The sequence below is a fragment of the Euleptes europaea genome, chromosome 2 (assembly GCF_029931775.1).
Source record: "Euleptes europaea isolate rEulEur1 chromosome 2, rEulEur1.hap1, whole genome shotgun sequence".
In the NCBI taxonomy this organism is placed as follows: domain Eukaryota; kingdom Metazoa; phylum Chordata; class Lepidosauria; order Squamata; family Sphaerodactylidae; genus Euleptes; species Euleptes europaea.
The window spans coordinates 128986031-129007129 of NC_079313.1; the positions used below are offsets into that span (position 1 = coordinate 128986031).

The 21099-nt window shown below is 46.5% G+C and overlaps 1 protein-coding gene across 1 annotated transcript in view; it reads left to right on the plus strand.

Annotated features, from left to right (window-relative positions):
- CDH4 (cadherin 4) overlaps positions 1-21099 on the plus strand; it is an 880207-nt gene that overhangs the window by 532268 nt on the left and 326840 nt on the right. Inside the window, exon 4 of the mRNA XM_056844901.1 lies at positions 20619-20792. Within this exon, the coding sequence (XP_056700879.1) occupies positions 20619-20792 (174 nt within the window). The remainder of the gene's footprint in view (positions 1-20618; positions 20793-21099) is intronic.

Consider the following 21099-nt stretch of genomic DNA (forward strand, 5'->3'; position numbering starts at 1 on the left):
AAAGCTGACTTTTGAGTTTGGATCGTCTTTATTCTTAAAAGGCCACTTGATCGTCATCTAAATTGAACCTCGGCGAACCAAGGCAAATTTTCCCCACTAGCCAGCCTTCAAGACTTCCTTTTCTGGAGATGTATCTCCCACTCTGGTTGAGGCGCAGCCTCCAGACAAATGGACAGAATGGAAAGCTTTACTCCTGGATACTTCCAAAGATCTAGGACTCAGGTAAGAGGTCTTTCACATCACCTGCCTGCCTTTACCTGGAGATACCGGGGACTGAACCTGGGATTGAACCTGGGACCTTCTGCATGCCAAGCAGAAGTTCTACCACTGAGCCACAGCCCCTCCCTAACCGTAGCTGATAATACTGAATTACATGGAATGATGCTCTGACTTGGAATAAGTCGGCATTTTGTGTGCATCATGTGTTCCTAAGTGCCATATATTCCCCATCCAAAGGAAACTGCATGTTTAATGTTGCGCTCAGTTGCAATGGAGTACTCTACAGCCTGGCCCAACTTGGTCCATTGTGCTTCAGTATTTTACTATCCTTTCCTGCGTGCTGCTTAACGTTCCGGCCAAGACCGGCATTCAGCAAACCAGCTGCAAAATGTTTCGACTTTAGTAAAAATATTTGATTGGGAATTCATATAATATTAACGCACACTGAACTCTGGTTCAAGATGGAGGGAACTGGGCCTTTTAAAATTCACAGCCTTCTTTCCTTAAAAGCTTTATCAGTGTAAAGTTGGAGGGCAGGCGGGGGGAAACAGCTGAAAACAAAACTAATGACAAGGTCACGGACTGTATTATTTTATGTCATCTCGGCGGGAGGCTGTATTTCTGTTTTATTTAAAGCTTCCCGCACTGATGAGAAAAAATACGAATTTGTTTGCAAAGGAAATGAGGCAGGTTCACCGGATTATTTGAAGGATATCAAAACAGCGCCCAAACCCGGCATTATCAAGTCCAATTCCCAATGCGGTTTCGGGCGCTGACCCTAGCGCGGCCCTTCAGGAAAATAAATCCAGCATAACTCTTTTTTTGCGGCCTTTCAAGCAGCCAGATACATACTTCACAGCCTTTGTAGGGCCTGCCATGATTTTTTTTCAGAGTATTTAGATACATCTAAAGATGCTTCTTGTAGCATTCAGTCTTCTCATGTTTCCTTCTCATCTTTGAATAGAATGACCTGTAGGTTTTTCTTTAAATCGGATACTTTGAGGTGCAGGGTAGATAAACAAGCCGGCATTTTGCAAGGCTGTTCCTGGACTGTAGCAGGTCTGAATGCTGGTGATGGAACTCCTGTTAGAATGCATGTCCATGGAAAGTCCCACAGTGCATTCAGACATTGAAGTTGGCTGCAGTTAAATAAAACTGTGCATGAACCCAGCTTGTGGGAGCACCTCACTCCATGCCCCTCCCTTTCTGCACATCGAATTGTGGTTAAAACTATGTGGAGTCTCCTGTGATGTGTGATGGAAAGTGCCATCAAGTCACAGAAGACTTATGGCAACCCCGTATGGCAGGGGTGTCAAACATAAGGCCCGCGGGCCAGATCCGGCCCCTTGAGAGCTCTTATCCGGCCCACGAGCCAGCTGAGGCAGCTACCCTCCCCACTCTCAATCTGGGCTGGCAAGGCATGGCCCGGCTCGATCAAGTGGCTCAGTGGTAGAGCATCTGCTTGGCATCCAGAAGGTCCCAGGTTCAATCCCTGGCAACTCCAGTTAAAGGGATTAGGCAAGTAGGTGATGTGAATGACCCCTGCCTGAGACCCTGGAGAGCCACTGCTGGTCTTAGATAGTACTGACTTTGAGGTTAGATGGCCATCTGTCAGCAGTGTTGATTCTGTGACCTTAGGCAGATGATGAGAGGGAAGGCATCTTGGCCATCTTCTGGTCACTGGGTGTGTGTGTGGGGAAGGTAGTTGTGAATTTCCTGCATTGTGCAGGGGGTTGGACTTGATGACCCTGGTGGTCCCTTCCAACTCTATGATTCTATGATACTATGATGGACCTAGGGTCTGATTCAGCATAAGGCAGCTTCATGTGTTCATGTGTTCAAGTGAGTTTTATGTCATATCCAGCCCTCATAACAAATGAGTTTGACCCCTGCCATAGGGTTTTCAAGGCAAGAAACATTCAGAGGCAGATTGCCATTGCCTGCCTCTGCATGGTGACCCTGGACTTCCTTGGTGGTCTCCCATCCAAATAGAAGAAGAAGAGTTGGCTTTTATATCCCACTTTTCTTTACCGAAAGAAGTCTCAAAGCGGCATACAATCACCTTCCCTTTCCCCCTGCAACAGGCACCTTGTGAGTTTGGTGAGGCTGAGAAAATTCTGAGAAAACTGTGACTAGCCCAAGATCATCCAGCAGGCTGCATGTGTAGGAGTGGGGAAACAAACCTGGTTCACCAGAAGAGACCAACGCTTATGTGAAGGAGCGGGGAATCAAACCTGGTTCTCCAGATTGGAGTCCACTTCTCTTAATCATTACACCACACTGGTTCTCAAATACTAACCCTGCTTTACTTCTAAAATCTGACAAGATGGGTTTTCCTGGGCCATCCAGGCCAGGGGTTCCTGTGATGTAACGATATGGATATGCAGGTGGTGTGTGTTATGTGTTATCAAGTAGTGTCCAACTTATGGCAACCATATGAATGAATGACCTCCAAAATGTCCTAACATTATCAGTTTTGCTCAGCAGTGTCTTCCTTTTTATTGAGTCACTCCATCTCATTCTGGCTTTTCTTTTCCTACTGCCTTCAACTCCAGATATGAGTCTTTTCCAGTGACTCTTGTCTTGTCATGATGAGACCAAAGTACAATAGCTTCTATTTAGTCATTTCAGCTTCTAGGGACAGTTCAGGCTTGGTTTGATCTACAACCCACTTATTTGTCTTCTTGGAAGTCTATGGTATCCATAAACTCTCCTCCAACACCACACTTCAAATCAACCAGTTTTCTTCCTGCCGCCTTTCTTCATTGTCCAACCACAATTAATCCCCAACCCATCTCAGGATTCTGCCATGGGTAAACCATGTTAGTTTTTTAACCATTATTCTTTATGCAAGAAAGGAGGAGACACAAGGCCCGCACAAGTGCCTAGCAGCAAACCGGTTTAATGTATGTATTTACTTAACCATGGTTAAGTGTGACATTCTGCATGCAGCCTCTGATTCAGACCTAGAGGGACAGCAGGAAGCTACTTAGGGGAGAGACTATGACTCAGGGGTCAACTAAACATTCTCCCTGACCCCAGTCAGGTTGGGAGTTCCCTGAAAGAAGGGGCTTCAGCCTTTTCTTCCATACCATTCTCATGAGCCGAAACTGCTCAGGCACAGACTATGACATGTGGCGCTGCAGCGAGGGACAACCAGGGCCTATCCTGTGGCTGTTTTGGCTCAAGAAAATGGTACGGGAGGGAAGGGTGGAGCCTCTTCTCTCCCTTGTGCCAAGCTTGAGAGAAGAAACTGGCTGCACAGCACATGGGGATGAGAGTTCTGTGATGGCATGTGTACCATGAGTCCCCTGACCCGTCTCAGGTCAGGAATAACATTAAGTTGAGCCCTCTGTGGTAAAGCATCTGCTTTGCGTATAGAAGGTCTCAAGTTCAATCCCTGGCACCTCTAACAGATTGCGATAGGAAAGCTCTCTCCACCATGGAGAATTGCTGCCACTCAAAGTAGACAATACTGATCTTGATAGACCAATGGACTGAATCAGCCTAAGGCACCTTCCTGCATCTCCACTCCAGTCGCATTATGGAGAGAATTTCCTAATTGCTTATTGCCATCACAGCCAGCCAACATAGGAAGCTGCCTTGTACTGACCACTGGCCCATCAAGGTCTGTGTTGTCTGCACTGACTGACAGTGGCTTTCCATGGTCTCAGGCAGAGGTCTTTCACATCACCTACTTGCCTAGTCCCTTTAACTGGTGATGCCGGGGATTGAGCCTGGGACCTTCTGCACGCCAAGCAGATGCTCTACAAACCGAGCCACAGCCCCTCCCCTAAACAAGAGCACATGAACACCTGAAGGTGCCTTATACTGAATCATTCCTTTGGTCCATCAAAGTCAGTATTGTCTACCTAGACCGGCAGTGGCTGTTCAGAGTCTCAGGCAGAGGACTTTCACATCACCTTATGCCTGATCCTTTTTAACTGGAGATGCTGGGGATTGAGACTGGGACCTTCTGCATGCAAAGCAGAGGCTCTTCCTCTGAGTCATAGCCCCTCCCCAGCAATTCCCTGCAGACTCCCGGTTTCATTTAGCTAACTGTGGGGCTGGCCTGGTCTATTGCCTTCAAGCCAAGCTGAGCAGCTTTCTCCCGTTTGGAATATACTGTTAATTATTTTTAACTAGGATCTTAAATCCTGGAACATTTCCTGAATCATAAATGATCAGCCATGTTTTTTTTCATCCTAAGCAGTCACATAAAGTAAACCTCCCCCCCCCCCTCAATAATCCAAATAGTAGTATAAAGCTGTAGGAATTTTAGGGTTGGGTTTGGGTTTTCTTTTGTTTTTTTGCTTGTTCACTCTTGCAAGAAACCTGATAGCAATTCAATTAGAAAATGCAAATGAGGTCACAGATTTACCACCAGAGTTCTGAATTACCCCCCGAGAAAATGGAGTGATATTCTAGAATAGCAGTAAATACTTCAGCTAAAACTTTCTCACGCTGTTCTCATCCACTGGCTATTTTTACAGTTGAATGTGTTGATGATGCCTGTGGGTATATTCTACAAAAAGAAGGAAGAAAGGAAACTGTTGTTTATGAAACAAATCATTTGGCCTGATAGCTCACGTCAGCATTTATGAAAGTTACACTCGAATGGAATTTCATTCCTGGGGGGAAAGGGGGGGGACACATACCACCCAACCAGATTTCTTAAGGACTTTCCCTCTTGATATCCTCTTATATAGAAGTATATTCACTGGCAGGGAAAAGATGAGGATGCCTGTCACATGTACAAACAGCTTCTTGAGTTAGTTAGTTCCACCTTTGTTGTACAATCACTGTGCAATCTATAGGGTTGCCAGGTCCCCCCTCTCCTCTGGCGGGAGGTTTTTGGGGCTGAGATGAGGCAAAGATCGCATGCGCGGCTGCACCAATGTGATCGCGTCACTTCCGGTTTACACCCGGAAGTGCCGCATCGCAAGGGGCCTTTTACCACTCAAACTGGGAGCTTGAGTGGTAAAAGGCCTGTTGCGATGCGGCACTTCCAGGTGTAAACCGGAAGTAATGTAGAGCAGCAGGCAAGCGCACGTGCACGCATTGCCCGCCGACCCTCAGCTGGTCGACGGGCAGCCAGCTGGATTGGCGGGGGTTTGCCCGCCACCACCTGGCACTTGGCAACCCTAGCAATCTAATACATTGGGTTGCCATCTCTGGGTTTGGAAATATCTGGAGATTGGGGGTGGTGGAGCCTTGGGAGGGTGGGGTTTGGGGAGGGGGCCCTCAGCAGGCTATAATGCCATAAAGCCCGCCTTCCAAAACAACCATTTTCTCCATGAGAAATGATCTTCATTGACTGGAGATCAATTCTAATACGGGAGACCTCCAGGTGCCATCTGGAGTCAGCCTCGAAGTTGCAGTGGGTAACTCTAGGAATTGCCAGAAACCCAATGGTAAAACTATCTTGTTCTGGAAATTCCTAGAGTTACCCATTGCCTCTACTGGATTGTACCTGGAAGTGATATAGTAACATCGCTGACATCACTGACGTCACACATCCCCCATGTCCCTGTCCCACAACCTTCCCACTGGTTGCCAAGCTCAGCCTGGCAACACTAATGTGAAATGAGGCCTCAGAGAAACTGCCAGCAATCTCTTCCTGTTGCTTGCACTTACCTTATTGCTCATTCCAACCACACACACACACACACACACACACACACACACAAACACACCTGAGCAAGGCTATTCAAATCTCTCGCCATGAGGATGAGCCAATTTTACAAGCGGGGCCTGACAAAGATCGGTGGGGTCCTGTCCCCTCCCACAATGTCTGGCATAGACTACGCTCGTAAATGTTTTCATTTACCCACAAATCTTTGACACAATTCCCATTTGCTCAAGACAGAGGCCATTAAAGAGGCAATATTCTAATCAAGGGAAGGTTTCTGAAATGTATTAAAATCTCACCCCAAGGTGAAATTTGCTTCACCTCCCCGTCTTTCGTACAACTGAGCCGCCCACAGACCAATAAATCACTGTGCTCTAACAAAAGAAAACAAGACAGAGAGAGCCAGGTTTACCTGCCTGTGATGTATGCATTTAGCCTGGCTGATCAAGGGCCTTGAACTCTGGTTCCTTGTTACCAAGGCCCTATTCTATCGAGTCAAAAAGACGGTGTAAACAAAGGAGCAGACAAAAAACGGTGGCTGTGGTAATCCCTCTTGTTCATTGCATGGAAATAGGTGATTCACTAAAGGTGTGTTGGGGAGGGCTGAAACCTTGGAAAGAGATTTATAGGGAAGGAACTTAATTCCAAAACATCATTGTTAAAAAAATATCAACCCCATTTTTCATCTCTTCTTGGCTGCTGGTGACTGCAGAGCCGGCGCAGAGCTAAAAAGGCAGGGTTTTAGGACGAGAATGTAAAACTGCCTCGAAAAGTGGTGGAGGAAAGTTCCATCAAGTCACAATAGGCTTACAGCACCCCTGTAGGGTTCTCAAGGCAAGAGATGAGCTGAAGTGGTTTGCCATTGCCTGCCTCTGCGTAACAACCCTGGCTTTCATTGGTGGTCTTGCATTCGTAGGGTTGCCAACCTCCAGGTAGTGCTGGAGCAAAATAAGCAGCACACAGGCTCAATACCATCAATCAGTTTCCAATTGTCAATTTCAAAAATCAGTAATCCGTTTTCAAAGAATTTATTACATGTACCAATACTTAACACTAATATCTACTAGGCTACTAAATAATACAAACAAACAAATTCCCAACAGAAAAACAGGAATACTTCTAATAAGGCATTACATTCATGCCAATTATATACCTATTAAATGCAACAAGAACCGCCGTAATTCCCAAAGGAAAGGTTCCTTGAGGGAGGAGGAGGGAGTCAACCTCTCCCTGAGAAAGAATTCTTGCACGAAGGCAAAGCAAAGCAGTGTAAAGCAGAGCAATGCTGATGTGTCAGAGTTCACAACACCGGCACTGTGGGGTCACCTGGCAAAGATAAATGGGCTGGACAAGACTGGCTCAGGTTGGGACGAATGGACCGGACAAGAACGTGAGGCCAATCCAACCACGTTTCGAAGGTCTTCTTCAGCTTGTCATCCAACCCGCAATTCAATTTTAACTCACATTGAGTCAACTTTATACTTTTTCGCAGTTTTTTTCTTCTTCATTTCAGGCAGCTACTCTCTCTGCCACCCACCTGGCCGTTTGTACTGGGTGGCAGAGAGATGCCCGTGGCCATCACTGCATCCTCTGGCAGCGAATTCCACATTTTAAGAACTCATTGAGTAATGAAGCATTTCATTTCGCTATCCTGAATAAATAAGCAACGATGTATTGTATAAATAAGCAACGATGTATTATAATCTTTAATGCACCTCTCCTGGCTGTATATGCAAAGGATACCACTCCGCCAATTTTGGGGAAAATGGCGTCGTGAGGTTTCATTCCAAAGACAAGCTCTGGCATGCTGAAAAATGAACCGTAATTTTCAGGGGAAGCTGAGAAATTAGACAGTTACTACAAAAACTTGAAGAGTGAAATCCTAAGCAGAGTTCTGCCCTACTAAGCTCATTGAATTCGACCTGCTTAGAAGGGTGTGACTCTGATTAGGATTGTATTGTAAATTTCATCTCAGTGACTGTTTTGACAATGTGTTTTATCAGTGCCTGCATTGAGAAAGGACCGTGTTAGGAACCCCCCCAAAAATAATTGAAATTGGAACTTTTTAGATAACTTTTTGACACTTGGAAACTTTCCACAAAGATTCTGAACTGACTCCTCTTGGCATGTATTTGTGATGGATCATATCAGTGAATGTGAACAGCTGGGTTGGCCTTATTGGAAGGCTTCCAGATACTATTAACAAATTTAATAATGGCAAATGTCAAAAAGGGTATAGGTATGCCTACACATTTTGGCAGGAGCTTTGCTAGTTCCCTCACTGCAGGACTTATATAGACAACGAAAAAATTACTTCTTCTGTGAGGCCTTTGACGTAGAATCGTAGTACCACAGAATCATAGAGTTGGAAGGGACCACCAAGATCATCTAGTCCAACCCCCTGTATAATGCAGGGACCTCACAACCCTAGACAGCCATCTTGTGGCAGCCATTTTGTGGCTGCACCCACCATGCTATGTCAGAATTTCAAAGGTGCCCACAAGCTCAAAAATGTTGGGGACCTCTGATACAGAGAATGAAACTAGCATGGTGTAGTGGTTAAGAACAGTGGACACTAATCTGGAGAACAGAGTTTGATTCCCCACTCCTCCCCATGAAGCCTGTTGGGAGACCTTGGGCCAGTCACAGTTCTCTCTGAACTCTCTCAGCCCTACCTGACTCACAAGGTGCCTGTTGTGGGGAGGGGAAGGGATTGTGATTGTGATTTTAAGATAGGGTTGCCAATTGCCAGGTAGTAGCAGGAGATCTCGTGCTAATTCAACTGATCTCATGCCGATAGAGATCAGATCACCTGGAGAAAAATGGCCGCTTTGGCAATTGAGCTCTATGGCACTGAAGTCCCTCCCCTCCCCAAACCCTGCCCTCTTCAGGCTCCGCCCCCAAAATCTCTCACCGGGTGCGAAGAGGGATCTGGCAACCCTATTTTAAGCTGCTTTGAGACTCCTTAACCTAGAGTAAAGCGGGGTATGAAAACCACAGCTGGTTCTCCTTTTAACATCTTCCTCTCCACAACCTGGCAAGTTGGAGCACCTGAAGTAAGACTAGCAGGAGAGAGTTACAGTGCAGTCCTGTGCAGAGTTGTGTGTGTGTAAAGTGCCTTCAAGTCACAACCGACTTATGGTGACCCCTTTGGGGGTTTTCATGGCAAGAGACTAACAGAGGTGGTTTGCCAGTGCCTTCCTCTGCACAACAACCTGGTATTCCTTGGTGGTCTCCCATCCAAATACTAACCATGGCCGACCCTGCTTAGCTTCTGAGATCTGACGAGATCAGGCTAGCCTGGGCCATCCAGGTCACTCTCCTGTGCTTAGTTACTTCAGCCTAAAGCAATGGATTCCAGTGGGCTTAGACTGAAGTAACTCTGCCTAGGATTGCATGTTGTATCACATAGTGGAGAAAATCATGAGGCGTGACCTGGGAGGTTGCTGTGATGCTTGCAAGATGGCGTTAGGCAAGCCATGCTGCATCTCCCCTTCACTCCTTCTGCCAACCTCATAAGTAGGGTTACCAGGTCCCTCTTCTCCACCGGCGGGAGGTTTTTGGGGTGGAGCCTGAGGAGGGTGGGGTTTAGGGAGGGGAGGGGACTTCAATGTCATAGAGTCCAATGGCCAAAGCGGCCATTTCTCCAGGTGAACTGATCTCTATCAGCTGGAGGTCAGTTGTAATAGCAGAAGATCTCCAGCTAGTACCTGGAGATTGGCAACCAAATTTATAGGTAGGGATGGAAAGGTTACTGTAACCCCTGGATTTTATATCAGATGCTTCTATTATACCTATACTCCATATCCATGATGCCCTTATTGCTGAGAGCCAGCTTGGTGTAGTGGTTAAGAGCAGTCAACTCTAATCTGGAGAACTGAGTTTGATTCCCTACTCTTCCTCATGAGCGGTGGACTCTAATCTGATGAACCGGATTGGTTTCCACACTCTTCCACTTGAAGCCATCTGGGTGACCTTGGGCTAGTCACAGTTTTCTTGGTGCTCTCTCAGCCTTTCCTACTTCACAGGGTGTCTGTTGTGGGGAGGGGAAGAGAAGGTTATTGTAAGCCGATTTGGTTCTCCCTTAAGTGGTAGAATCTTCTTCTTCTTCCCACACCTTCATTGGCTCTACACTCAAATAGCTAGTATAGTGGTTAAGAGTGGCAGACTCTAATCGGGTGAACCAAGTTGGTTTCTCACTTCTCCACGTGAAGCCAGCTGGGTGATTTTAGGCCAGTCACAGTTCTCTCCAAACTGTCTCAGCCCCACCTACCTCACAAGGTGTCTATTGTGGGGAGAGGAAGGTGATTGTAAGCCGCTTTGAGACTCTTTAATGGTAGAGAAAACCAGGGTATACAAACCAACTCTTCTTCTTCTAAATGGCCCAACTTTGTTATCCATGAGGAGATCAGTTTCAGAATTAGGGACACCAAGCCACTTAAAGTGACAGTGGGAGATTTAAAAAAAACCTGGCAGCATCACATTTGGTGCTGCGTCACTTCCAGTAAAAATCCCCAAGTGGCATCGGGTAGCTCTGGGAATCAGTGGAATCTTTATGGTTTTATCATAGAGTTTCTGGTGATTCCTAGAGCTATCCATTCTCACTTCCAGGTTTGCTTGTTTTTTACCGGAAGTGATCTCATCACGCCTGCAACAATGCCTTTCACCGCATCCCTTCCCCCAATCCTCCCACAGGTTGCCAGTGTCGCCCTGGCACCCCTAATCTGAAACCAAATATACATCTGGTCCCCCAAACCTAGTGAACAAAATAGAATGGCTCCTAAGAATACAGAACTTTGCCCCTTCTGGCTTAAGATATGATCTCCCCGCCTTTAGAGAATCCAGTCTGCGGAGTGCCCGGTTTGCAATTCGTCACCCTTTCAGTTATCACGAGACGTCTGCGTTAGAGTCTCTCACTCAGTCTTTTTCCCCATCTGTCAACCGACAGATCCTGCGCTCTTGCCAAAATTGACAATTTTTCTTGCTAATTGACTCTAATGTGAGCCACTGTATGCAGCCCCACTGTTAACCGGAACCACCCCTCCCAGAAAGTAATGAATTTCTTGCTTAACTAGCTGATTAAAAAAACCCAACATTTCATACTGCAACTGCTTTCTGCTCAGTAAACGGGGAGGTAATTTTAATCTAATGAGTTCCTAAGCAAACATAACATTCTTGATGGTGTGCCACTGGTTTTGATCAAGGTCGCCAATGCGCCCGTGCCTCTGTTTGCCTTTGGAAGTGGCAAACACTTTCATCTGGCGCTTCAAACAGCCTGTTAGGATCGGTCCCTGTTTGCTTCCAAAACAAAGCGACTTTTCCAGCGCAAAGCCATGTGCACGTATAGCTGTACACGTGTGTGATTTCCTTCCTTCCCGGTGCCGTTCATTATTTTTAAAGTGAGAGTCGGCTGCCCAATTCCCATTTCTTTGTCAATTAGCAAATGCCATTTATGCAAACACATTAATTTAATGCCCCTGCTGAAGCACTGTGCACGGTGGAAGATCTTGCTGCTAAAATGCCTTTTTTTCCCCTCCCAGGGCACTGTGACACAAATCGTTCCTGAATAGCAATTTGTGTTTTGATGCTAATGGGACGTGACGCGAAGCGCCCTGTGATTAAATTTGCCACGGAGCTTACAAGTATTTGTAAATATGGCTGATAGGTAGCCATAATAGCTTTCTGATGGGAGGACCAGAAGCCAGGCTCAGGGTGGGATGAGGCAGGAGGGTAACAGCATCCTAACCCAGATTATGACTTACCATCAGTGGATAGGGATGCCAGCCTCCAGATGGGACCTGGGAATGCCCTGGAATTACAGTTCATTTCCAAACTACAGAGGACAGTTCCCCGGACAAAATGGTTCCTTTGGAAGGTGGACTCTGTGACATTGTACCTTATTGAGGTCCCTGTCCTCCCCAGGCTCCATCCCCTAGAAGAAGAAGAGTTGGTTTTTCTATGCCGACTTTCTCTACCACTTAAGGGAGAATCAAACTGGCTTACAATCACCTTCCCTTCCCCTCCCCACAACAGACACCCTGTGAGGTAGGTGAGGCTGAGAGAGCTGTGATTAGCCCAAGGTCACCCAGCTGGCTTCATGTGCAGGAGTGGGGAACCAAATCCAATTCACCAGATTAGCCTTTGCTGCTCATGTGGAGGAGTGAGGAATCAAACCCGCTCTTAACCACTACACCACGCTGGCTCTCAGGAGTTTCCCAACCTGGATCTGGCAACCCCATCCCCATCCCTAGGCTTGCTAGATCCAGGTTGAAGTTTTTTGGGGGGATGGAACCTGAGGAGGGCGAGGTTTGGGGAAGGGAGGGACTTCAATTAGGTATAATGCTGTAGAGTCCGCCTTTCAAAGCTGCCATTTTCTTCAGATGAACTCATCTCTGTGACCTGGAGATCAGTTGTAATAGCGGGAGATCTCCAGCTACCACCCGGAGATTGGCAACCCTACCCATCACCCACTGGTGGCAAGGGTGACCTGACAACCCTGTCATTTGAGCTGGAGTGAATCAAGGACTACAATGAGGGCCACCAAGGTGTGGGGCTCTTTTCGACTGTTGTTGCCACTCTCTAGGAAATTCAGCAGTGAACTAAGCACAAAAGCAGCTAGAAAAGATTCTTAAGTGTAAGGATGTGTCATTGGCAACCAAGACCAAGTTAATTCATGCCATCGTATTCCCTGTTACTATGTATGGATGTGAAAGCTGGACAATGAAGAAAGCTGACAAGAAGAAAGTAGATTCCTTTGAAATGTGGTGTTGGAGGGGAGAGTGTTACAGATACCGTGGAACGCCAAAAAAACCCAAATCAGTGGGTTCTAGATCAATTCAAGCCTGAACTGACCCTAGAAGCTAAAATGACTCAACTGAGGCTATCTCAAATTTATCTCAACAACTGAAGCTATCGTACTTTTGTCACATTATGAGAAGGCAAGAGTCACTGGATGCTAGGAATCATGCTAGGAAGAGTTGAAGGCAGCAGGAAAAGAGGAAGACCCAACAAGAGATGGATTGACTCTATAAAGAAAGCCGCAGGCCTCAATTTGCAAAACAAGAGCAAGGTTTTTAAAGATAGGACATTTTGGAGGACATTGATTCATAGGGTTGCCATGAGTTGGAAGCGACTTGATGGCACTTATTCATTTATTGATTTATTTATTTAATACATTTTATGCCACCTTTCCACCCAATCAGGGTTCACAAGGTGGCAAACAATTTAAAAAACACTTAAAATGATAAAAAGTCAATTAAAAATATGTAAACACACAGCACTAGAAGGAGGGCCAATACTGTTGCTGTGGGTTTGCCAGATGAAACAAAAAGGTCTTCACCTGCTGTCAAAAGACACTGATAGAAGGAGACAGATGAATCCCTCTGGAGAATAGGGTTGCCAGTCTCCAGGTACTACAGTTTCTGTCTTCTCCCACAAGCCTGCAAGCCATTCAGCTGGGGCTTGTGTCAGAGGGCCACTATTAAGGTTGCCAGGTCCCTCTTCATCACCGGCGGGAGGTTTTCGGGGTGGAGCCTGAAGAGGGTGGGGTTTGGGGGAGGGGAGGGACTTCAATGCTATAGAGTCCAATTGGCAAAGCAGCCATTTTCTCCAGGTGAACTGATCTCTATCGGCTGGAGATCAGTTGTAATAGCAGGAGATCTCCAACCTGGAGGATGGCAACCCTAAACTCTGGGTTGGGAACTACCTGGAGATTTTTGGGATGGAGCTTGAGGAGGGAAGGGTTTGGGGAGGGGAGGGACTTCAATGTCAGAGAGTCCAATTGTTAAAGTTGCAATTTTCTCCAGGTGAACTGATCACTATCGGCTGGAGATCAGTTGTAATAGCAGCTAGATCTCCAGCTAGTACCTGGTGGTTGGCAACCCTAGCCACTATATGTAGGGAAGGTGGGGAAGATTTGAGACCTGTGAGCCCAACAATACAGTCTAGAGTGCAGTTTCCCCATCAGCTTCAGTCCTCTTCTCACTAGGCTGCAGCCAATGAAAATGGGAATGGATCAGGCCATCGTGGACTTTATAAAACCTTTTGTTGAAGACTACCTTTTCCAGTTTGGGCAACTTGTCAAGCAATAATCTGGCCGGGACAACATGCTCCTGCTTGCTTCTTCCTGCTTCCATAAACTCCTGGGATGCCGGCCCTTGGCTACCTGTAGGGTCCCTAGGTTTCCGGTATTGCTGGGCAATCGCCTGCCAATTCACCAGGCCGTCTGTCGACCCTCAGCTGGTCGACAGGTGGAAGCAGGCCAGCTGAAGGGGGGGAGTGATCTGAGCGCACGGCACAATGACGTCACTTCCGAGTTGACACAGAAGCACCAGCATCATGCTGGGGACACTAGCACTCTCCCCCCCCCCCAAAAAAAAACCTCTATGGAAACTATAGAATTTTTGAGAGACAGTGCTAGAGTGTCCCCGGCACAAACTGGCGCTTCCACATCAACGCGGAAGTGACATCATCACACCAGGCTCGCGGATCACTTCCTCCCTTTAGCTGGCCTGCTTCTGCCTCTCAACCAGCCGAAGGTTGGCAGGCAGCCTGGTGAATTGGTGGGCAATTGCCCAGCAATACCGGAAACCTGGGAACCCTACAGGTGGGGGGGAGAAGCAAAGGAGATCATAAACAGCTTTGAGACTCTTAAAGGTAGAGACAAGCAAGGTGTAAAAACCAACTCGTCGTCGTCTTCTTCAAACTTGATAACATTTTAATGTCTTCTTTAAAGGATGCATGTCTTTAAAGGGTGCATGCCATCTCTTCTGCTCCAAACGGCAGCTTATTTCTCTCCCAGGTGGTGGTACAATCCAGAAAGGCCCCGTTAAGCTGGTACACAAACTCTGATAGTATATTATGTAAATGGGCTGGTGATACGCTCGGCTGGATAACAACGTCCAGATGTCTCTGTAGCCAGGGGCTGACTAATATCAAAGGCGGGTTGGCTGGAAGGGCAGAGCTGCCAGCTGGCTAGACTGGTTACTGCTAAGTGTAGCGTAAGGTGAAAGCTGGTATTGTTTCACACTCACTGGTTCCGCTCACAGCCAAATGAAAATGCAGCAGCTCAGGAGTCTCTGCCTTGCTTTTGCAGGTTTCGACCATTGTTCCCTAGATTTGCCTTTGCGTTTCTGATGGTAAACATGTATTCCGGCCCTGGCTCCTCTCCCTCTCCCTGTTTTGCATTCATAGTAAAATACCCATGCACAAAACTCATCAAAATTCATATAACCACTAAGCTGTTAAAAAAGTGTACGTGTGAAGGGCTGTCGAGTCTCTTCCGACTCATGGTGACCCTATGAATCAATGTCCTCCAAAACATCAGGTCTTGCAAACTGAGAGCCATGGCTTCCTTTATAGAGTCAATCCATCTCATGCTGGGTCTTCCTCTTTTCCTGCTGCCTTCCACTTTTCCTAGCGTTATTGTCTTTTCCAGTTATTATTTTCTTCTCATTAACAATAACAACAATAATAATAACTACAACAGCAATAATAATGCTACTAGATTTTTAAAAGAGCAGTTATTAAAAAGAAAAAGCATTGGGGAAAATAGTTGAAGCAGCTTTAAGAAAACATGGTTCCCAGCTCACACCTTGTATATGATATCAAGTTGCTCAGAATGTGTATCACTTGTTGATGTTATACACATCCTGAGGGGCTTGATATCATAAACAAGGTGTGAGCTGACAACCATGTTTTAACAAACATGGACTAAATATTTCTACATAAAGCCACACGAAATAAAAGGCTTTTATATATCTTTTGCCTTGTATAACGTGTATATAGATGGCAGGATGTGTATTATAACATTGTTTTACGTATGACCACTGAGGAAGGCCTATATGAGTCCGAAACGTGTTTTGTCATTTTATGTATTGACGTTAACTGAGTAGATGGCCATCTGTCAACAATGCTGATTCTATGACCATAGTCAGATCATGAGAGGGAGGGCACCTTGGCCATCTTCTGGGCATGAAGTATGGGTCACTGGGGTTGGGGGTGGGAGGTAGTTGTGAATTTCCTGCATTGTGCACGGGGTTGGACTAGATGACCCTGATGGTCCCTTCCAACTCTCTGATTCTATGATTCTATGAGTATGTGTTGTTAATATTTGTTCATGCTTTTTAGGTAGCCTACATTGAAGGGGCCCTGACCTGGATGGCCCAAGCTAGCCTGATCTCATCAGATCTCAGAAACTAAGCAGGGTCAGGCTTGGTTAGTATTTGAATGGGAGACCACCAAGGAATACCAGGATTGCTGTGCAGAGGAAGGCACTGGCAAACCACCTCTGTTAGTCTCTTGCCATGAAAACCCCAAAAGGGGTTGCCATAAGTCAGCTGCGACTTGACGACACTTTACACACACACACATTGTAGGGCCAGGGCTTTTAACCTGTATTTGTGCACAATATAATAAAAATAGATTTATGTGTTGATATTTTATATAGTACCTAGCTCGACCTCTTCAGTTTGCTTGGACTCCCTTCTCCCCCCCCTTTTTTTTTTTTAGGTCTCATGGATACATAAATGCATTCTGTACTTCTGGATTCCCACTTCTATTAATGGTATCTCTTGCTAATGAGGAAAAGAAAAGCACATTCCACAAGAGGCGTTAAGCATGAATGGCAGAGAAGCAGTGTGTGTGTGTGCGTGGGGAGCCGAGCATATTTTACGAACACTCTTAATGTATGAAGGCATTGCAAGCCTAGAGATGCCATGGTCTGATAGGCAGTATCTCTGGCGCGCACCAAGGAGATCTGTTGTCAAACCTCAGGTATTAACAATCTGGAATAAGCTCAGGCAAATCACTGTCGCTTAGACTCGATTCCCTTCTGCAACATAAGAAGGGCACGCTCCGTTCCAGGAACATTGGTAGGGTTGCCAGGTTCCTCTTCGCCACCAGCGGGAGGTTTTTGGGGGCGGAGCCTGAGGAGGGCAGAGTTTGGGGAAGGGAGGGACTTCAATGCCATAGAGTCCAATTGCCAAAGCGGCCATTTTCTCCAGGTGAACTAGGGTTGCCAGTTCCCTCTTCGCCACCAGTGGGAGATTTTTGGTGCGGAGCCTGAGTAGGGCGGGGTTTGGGGAGGGGAGGGACTTCAATGCCATAGAGTTCAATTGACAAAACAGCCATTTTCTCCAGGTGAACTGACCTCTATTGGCTGGAGATCAGTTGTAATAGTGGGAGATCTCCAGCTGTTACCTGGAGGTTAGCAACCCTAAACATTGGGAGACCGTGTCGAAGCTGCAGACTTCAATGCCATAGAGTCTAATGGCCAAAGCAGCCATTTTCTCCAGGTGAACTGATCTCTATCGGCTAGAGATTCCTAGATTCTGATCTGTATGTTCTCCAGCTAGAGTTGGGGGCTTGAGCTAAGATGGAGAGCCCCAGAGTCTGAATGAAGATTTGAAGTGGAAAGAGAAATGAACCAGAGAAGAGGGACAACTCTGTGAGCCGGGGCAGTTTACACCACTAGCCTATTTTAAGGTCCAAGGATGCACCCCCTAATCCTTTTGATTCCTCTAAGGCAGGGGTCCCCAGTGTGGTGCCCGTGGGCATCATGGCACCCACCAACACTTTTCCTGATGCCACCAAGAGCCAGTATGGAGTAGTGGTTAAGAGCGGTGGACTCTAATCTGGAGATCCTGGTTTGATTCCCCACTCCTCCACATGTAGGGTTGCCAGGTCCCTCTTTGCCACCGGCGGGAGGTTTTTGGGGTGGAGCCTGAGGAGGGCAGGGTTTGGGGAGGGGAGGGGCTTCAATGCCATAGAGTCCAATTGCAAAAGCAGCCATTTTCTCCAGGGGAACTGATTTCTATCGGCTGGAGGTCAGTTGTAATAGCAGAGGATCTCCAGCTTTAACCTGGTGGTTGGCAACCCTAACCCACCACCCTGGTATGTCTGAATTCCAAAGGTGCCTGCAGGCCCCAAAAGGTTGCTCTAAGGCCATGGCAGGAAGCTCACATGTCCAGCCTCAGGTTGCCAACCTCGAGGTGTGGCAGCCAACGCCATAGCAACTGGAGAGAGCTCAAGTGCAAGAGGCTCGAAGTGGTTGGTCGAACCTGCAGGCAAACTTAATTTTTATTCAAAAATCAACAAGACTTATGATTGAAAACTTGGAAACCAGAGCACAATTGTTAGCTAAAGAACAAGAGTAGATGTTTGAGACTCTTTTAAAAAGCCATTTTAATGTATTATTTGGTCCTTTGGGTTAAAAAAGTGGCTAGGGAAACATTGTGTCTACATTATTGTTTTAAAATTGCAAGTTAATATAATAGAATGATCAAGATTCAAAATAATTTTGATTTTGATCATGAGGGGGGACTGTGGGATGTGTAAGATTTTAATTAATTTAATTCTAGCATATTGGAAAAATGTTATTTTTCTATTATATTTGTAAGCTGTGGTTATTTATATAAGTCAGTAGAAAATAGTCCTGTCTAACTTAAACTGAACAAAGCAGGTGATTTTTCGTATCTGGTACAGGATATCACCAAATAACAGATGAGATCATATACATGTGACCAAAAGATGAGATCAGAGTTAGGGTGGATTTGAGAGGAGGAGATATTCAAATCCTCTTAGAACAAAGAACTCTGGAAAAGTATAAATATGAGGACTAGGCGGAGTCTGTTAGGAGACTTTCACTTTTGAACCCGAAAAAGGGCTGAAATTCTCTCCTCTTTGCCTGGCAAAATAAAAAAAGCTTTTTTCTCCCCTTGCTTCTTAAACCTGGCGTCGTCTCTGCTTTGTGATAATAAAATCTGGTCACAGAGGAGAGTGTATATTTACATCCAACAGAGGTACTAGCTGGAGGTCTCCTGCTATCACAACTGATCTCCAGCCGATAGAGATCAGTTCCCCTGGAGAAAATGGCTGCTTTGCCAATTGGACTCTATGGCATTGAAGTCCCTCCCCTCCCCAAACCCTGCCCTCCTCAGGCTCCGCCCCCAAAACCTCCTGTCGGTGGTGAAGAGGGATCTGGCAACTCTAGAGAGACATCTTGTGGCTGGCTCCACCTCTTGTGAAGAGGGACCTGGCAACCGTAGTCCAGCCTGAGACAAGGGAATCTTTGCTTCTTGGTGTAGATGCCAAGCCCAGCCAAGCCCTGCTTCTTCATACTGCTTCCCGATCACAAGAACTAGCTACACCGCTGCCCTCTGCTAATTGCTCGCTCAAAATCGAGCTCTGCCACACTAATTAAACTCAGGAGTATTATGAGGAGAGCTGACATTTACCCAAGGGCTCTTTTCTTCATCACTTTCAAATGGTCGCTTTCCTCTCTGTTTTTGTGCCTGTGGTTTATGCACTGGGGACCAAACTTGTCTTTGTGGCGTCAAGCTGGAGTCACACTTAGCTGAAAAGAAGCCCCAGTGAACACCATGGGACTTCCTTCCAAGTAGACATAGACAGGATCAGGTTAAAATAAGTGTGTGTGTGTGTGGGGGGGGGGGGAAATGCAGAAGTTTCAAGACGTTCAAGCGCCTGTTAACACCGTGATCCGCTAGCAGTTTATCAGAAGAGAAAAGGGCAAGAGTCCAGTAGCACCTTAAAGACTAACAAAAGTATTTTCTGATAGGGTATGAGCCACTGTGAATTATCAGAAGAGAGTTTGGATTGCCCAGACTTCAGTCTGAGGAGGACTGAAAGGAGCTCTCCCGCCTCTAATGGAAATAGGGTTGCCAGGTCCCTCTTTGCAACCGGCAGGAGGTTTTTGAGGCAGAGCCTGAGGAGGGCGGTGTTTGGGGAGGGACTTCAATGCCATAGACTCCAATGGCCAAAGCGGCCATTTTCTCCAGGTGGACCAAACTCTTATCAGCTGGAGATCAGTTGCAATAGCAGGAGATCTCCAGCTAGTACCTGGAGGTTGGCAACCCTAAACCAAAGCCAAGATGGCACAATTCTGTACCCTTCTGTGCCTGAAGAGGAATCTGAGGCCTACATGTAGGGTTGCCAGCATCCAGGTGGGGCCTGGAGTTGGCAGCCATCACCACATCCTGGGGCAGGGAGTTCCACAATTTAAGGATGTGTTGCGTGAAGAAATACTTCCTTTTATCTGTTTTGAATTCCTCACCCTCCAGCTTCAGCAGATGACCCCTCATTCTAGTATTATGAGAGAGGGAGAAAAGTCCCAAATGCTATTAAATTGCATTGTTTTACATTGTATAATCCGCCTTGGGTCTCAGAAAGAAAGGTGGGCTGTAAATAAAAGGAATAAACAAATGTATCCCATTCTGCAACGGCTGCAAAAAAAAAAGAAAAAAGAGCATTTTAACATTCTGGGCTAGTGAGGAGCTTATCACTCTGGGGCGGGGGCAAGCGAATTTGTTGGCTGTTTAGTTTGGTCCCCGTGATTGATTATATTTATTAGAAATCTGCAGATTCCATCCTCCCAGGGGCTGATAAAGCTTCCTGCCGCCGGTATAATGAAGACAATCTGTCCTGAAAGAAAGCTTGATTGTCTAATGACAGCTCCGTACGTCGTTAAAAACGAAGCCGCGGCAGAAGATGCCAATAAAAGTGCCGCGTGCTTTGCTAATGCAGAAATGTTTGCCCCATCGTAATAACAATAACTTTCCACCGCGATTCCTCAGCCCGAACCGGCCGCCACGTAGCGACGGCCCTGACGAGTGATCTTTCTTGCATGTGTCGGAGAGAAAAACAGAACTGGCTCGTTGTCATTGTTAAACCCTTTTTTTAAAAAAAAGAATGAGAAACTAAGCAAAAGAATACCCACTTTTTATTTTATTTTTTCTTCGGATATCAGCAGAAAGGAAAGAGGAACGCGTCGGCAGACCTCCTCCAGCAACCCGGCGATGTTCTCCTGCCCTGGCGCCATCATCAGAATTCGCATGGGCTGAGGCGGCAAAAACGAGACTGGGTCATCCCGCCGATCAATGTGCCCGAAAACTCGAGAGGACCCTTTCCTCAGCAGCTGGTTCGGGTGAGTGGAATGGCTTTGAATAATTGATGCCCGGGAATTGATTTGTCCGCCTGAGGGCACGGTGTGCTGTTTCCCAAAGTTTGCTGTGGAGTCCTCGTCTTTGGGGGAATTTTGCTTATCCAGCCTTGAGTGACGAGAAGGTTTGCTGTCCTTTGTATAGATGAAGTTTGTCATTCATACCGGATTATTCGAGAAAAGCATTTATAGTACAGGGTTCTGGTACAATGACAGATGGATAAGCTTAGAAAAGTTGTATATTTTTATCCCAGTGTGGTGCCTACGGGTGCCATGGCCCCCACCGACACCT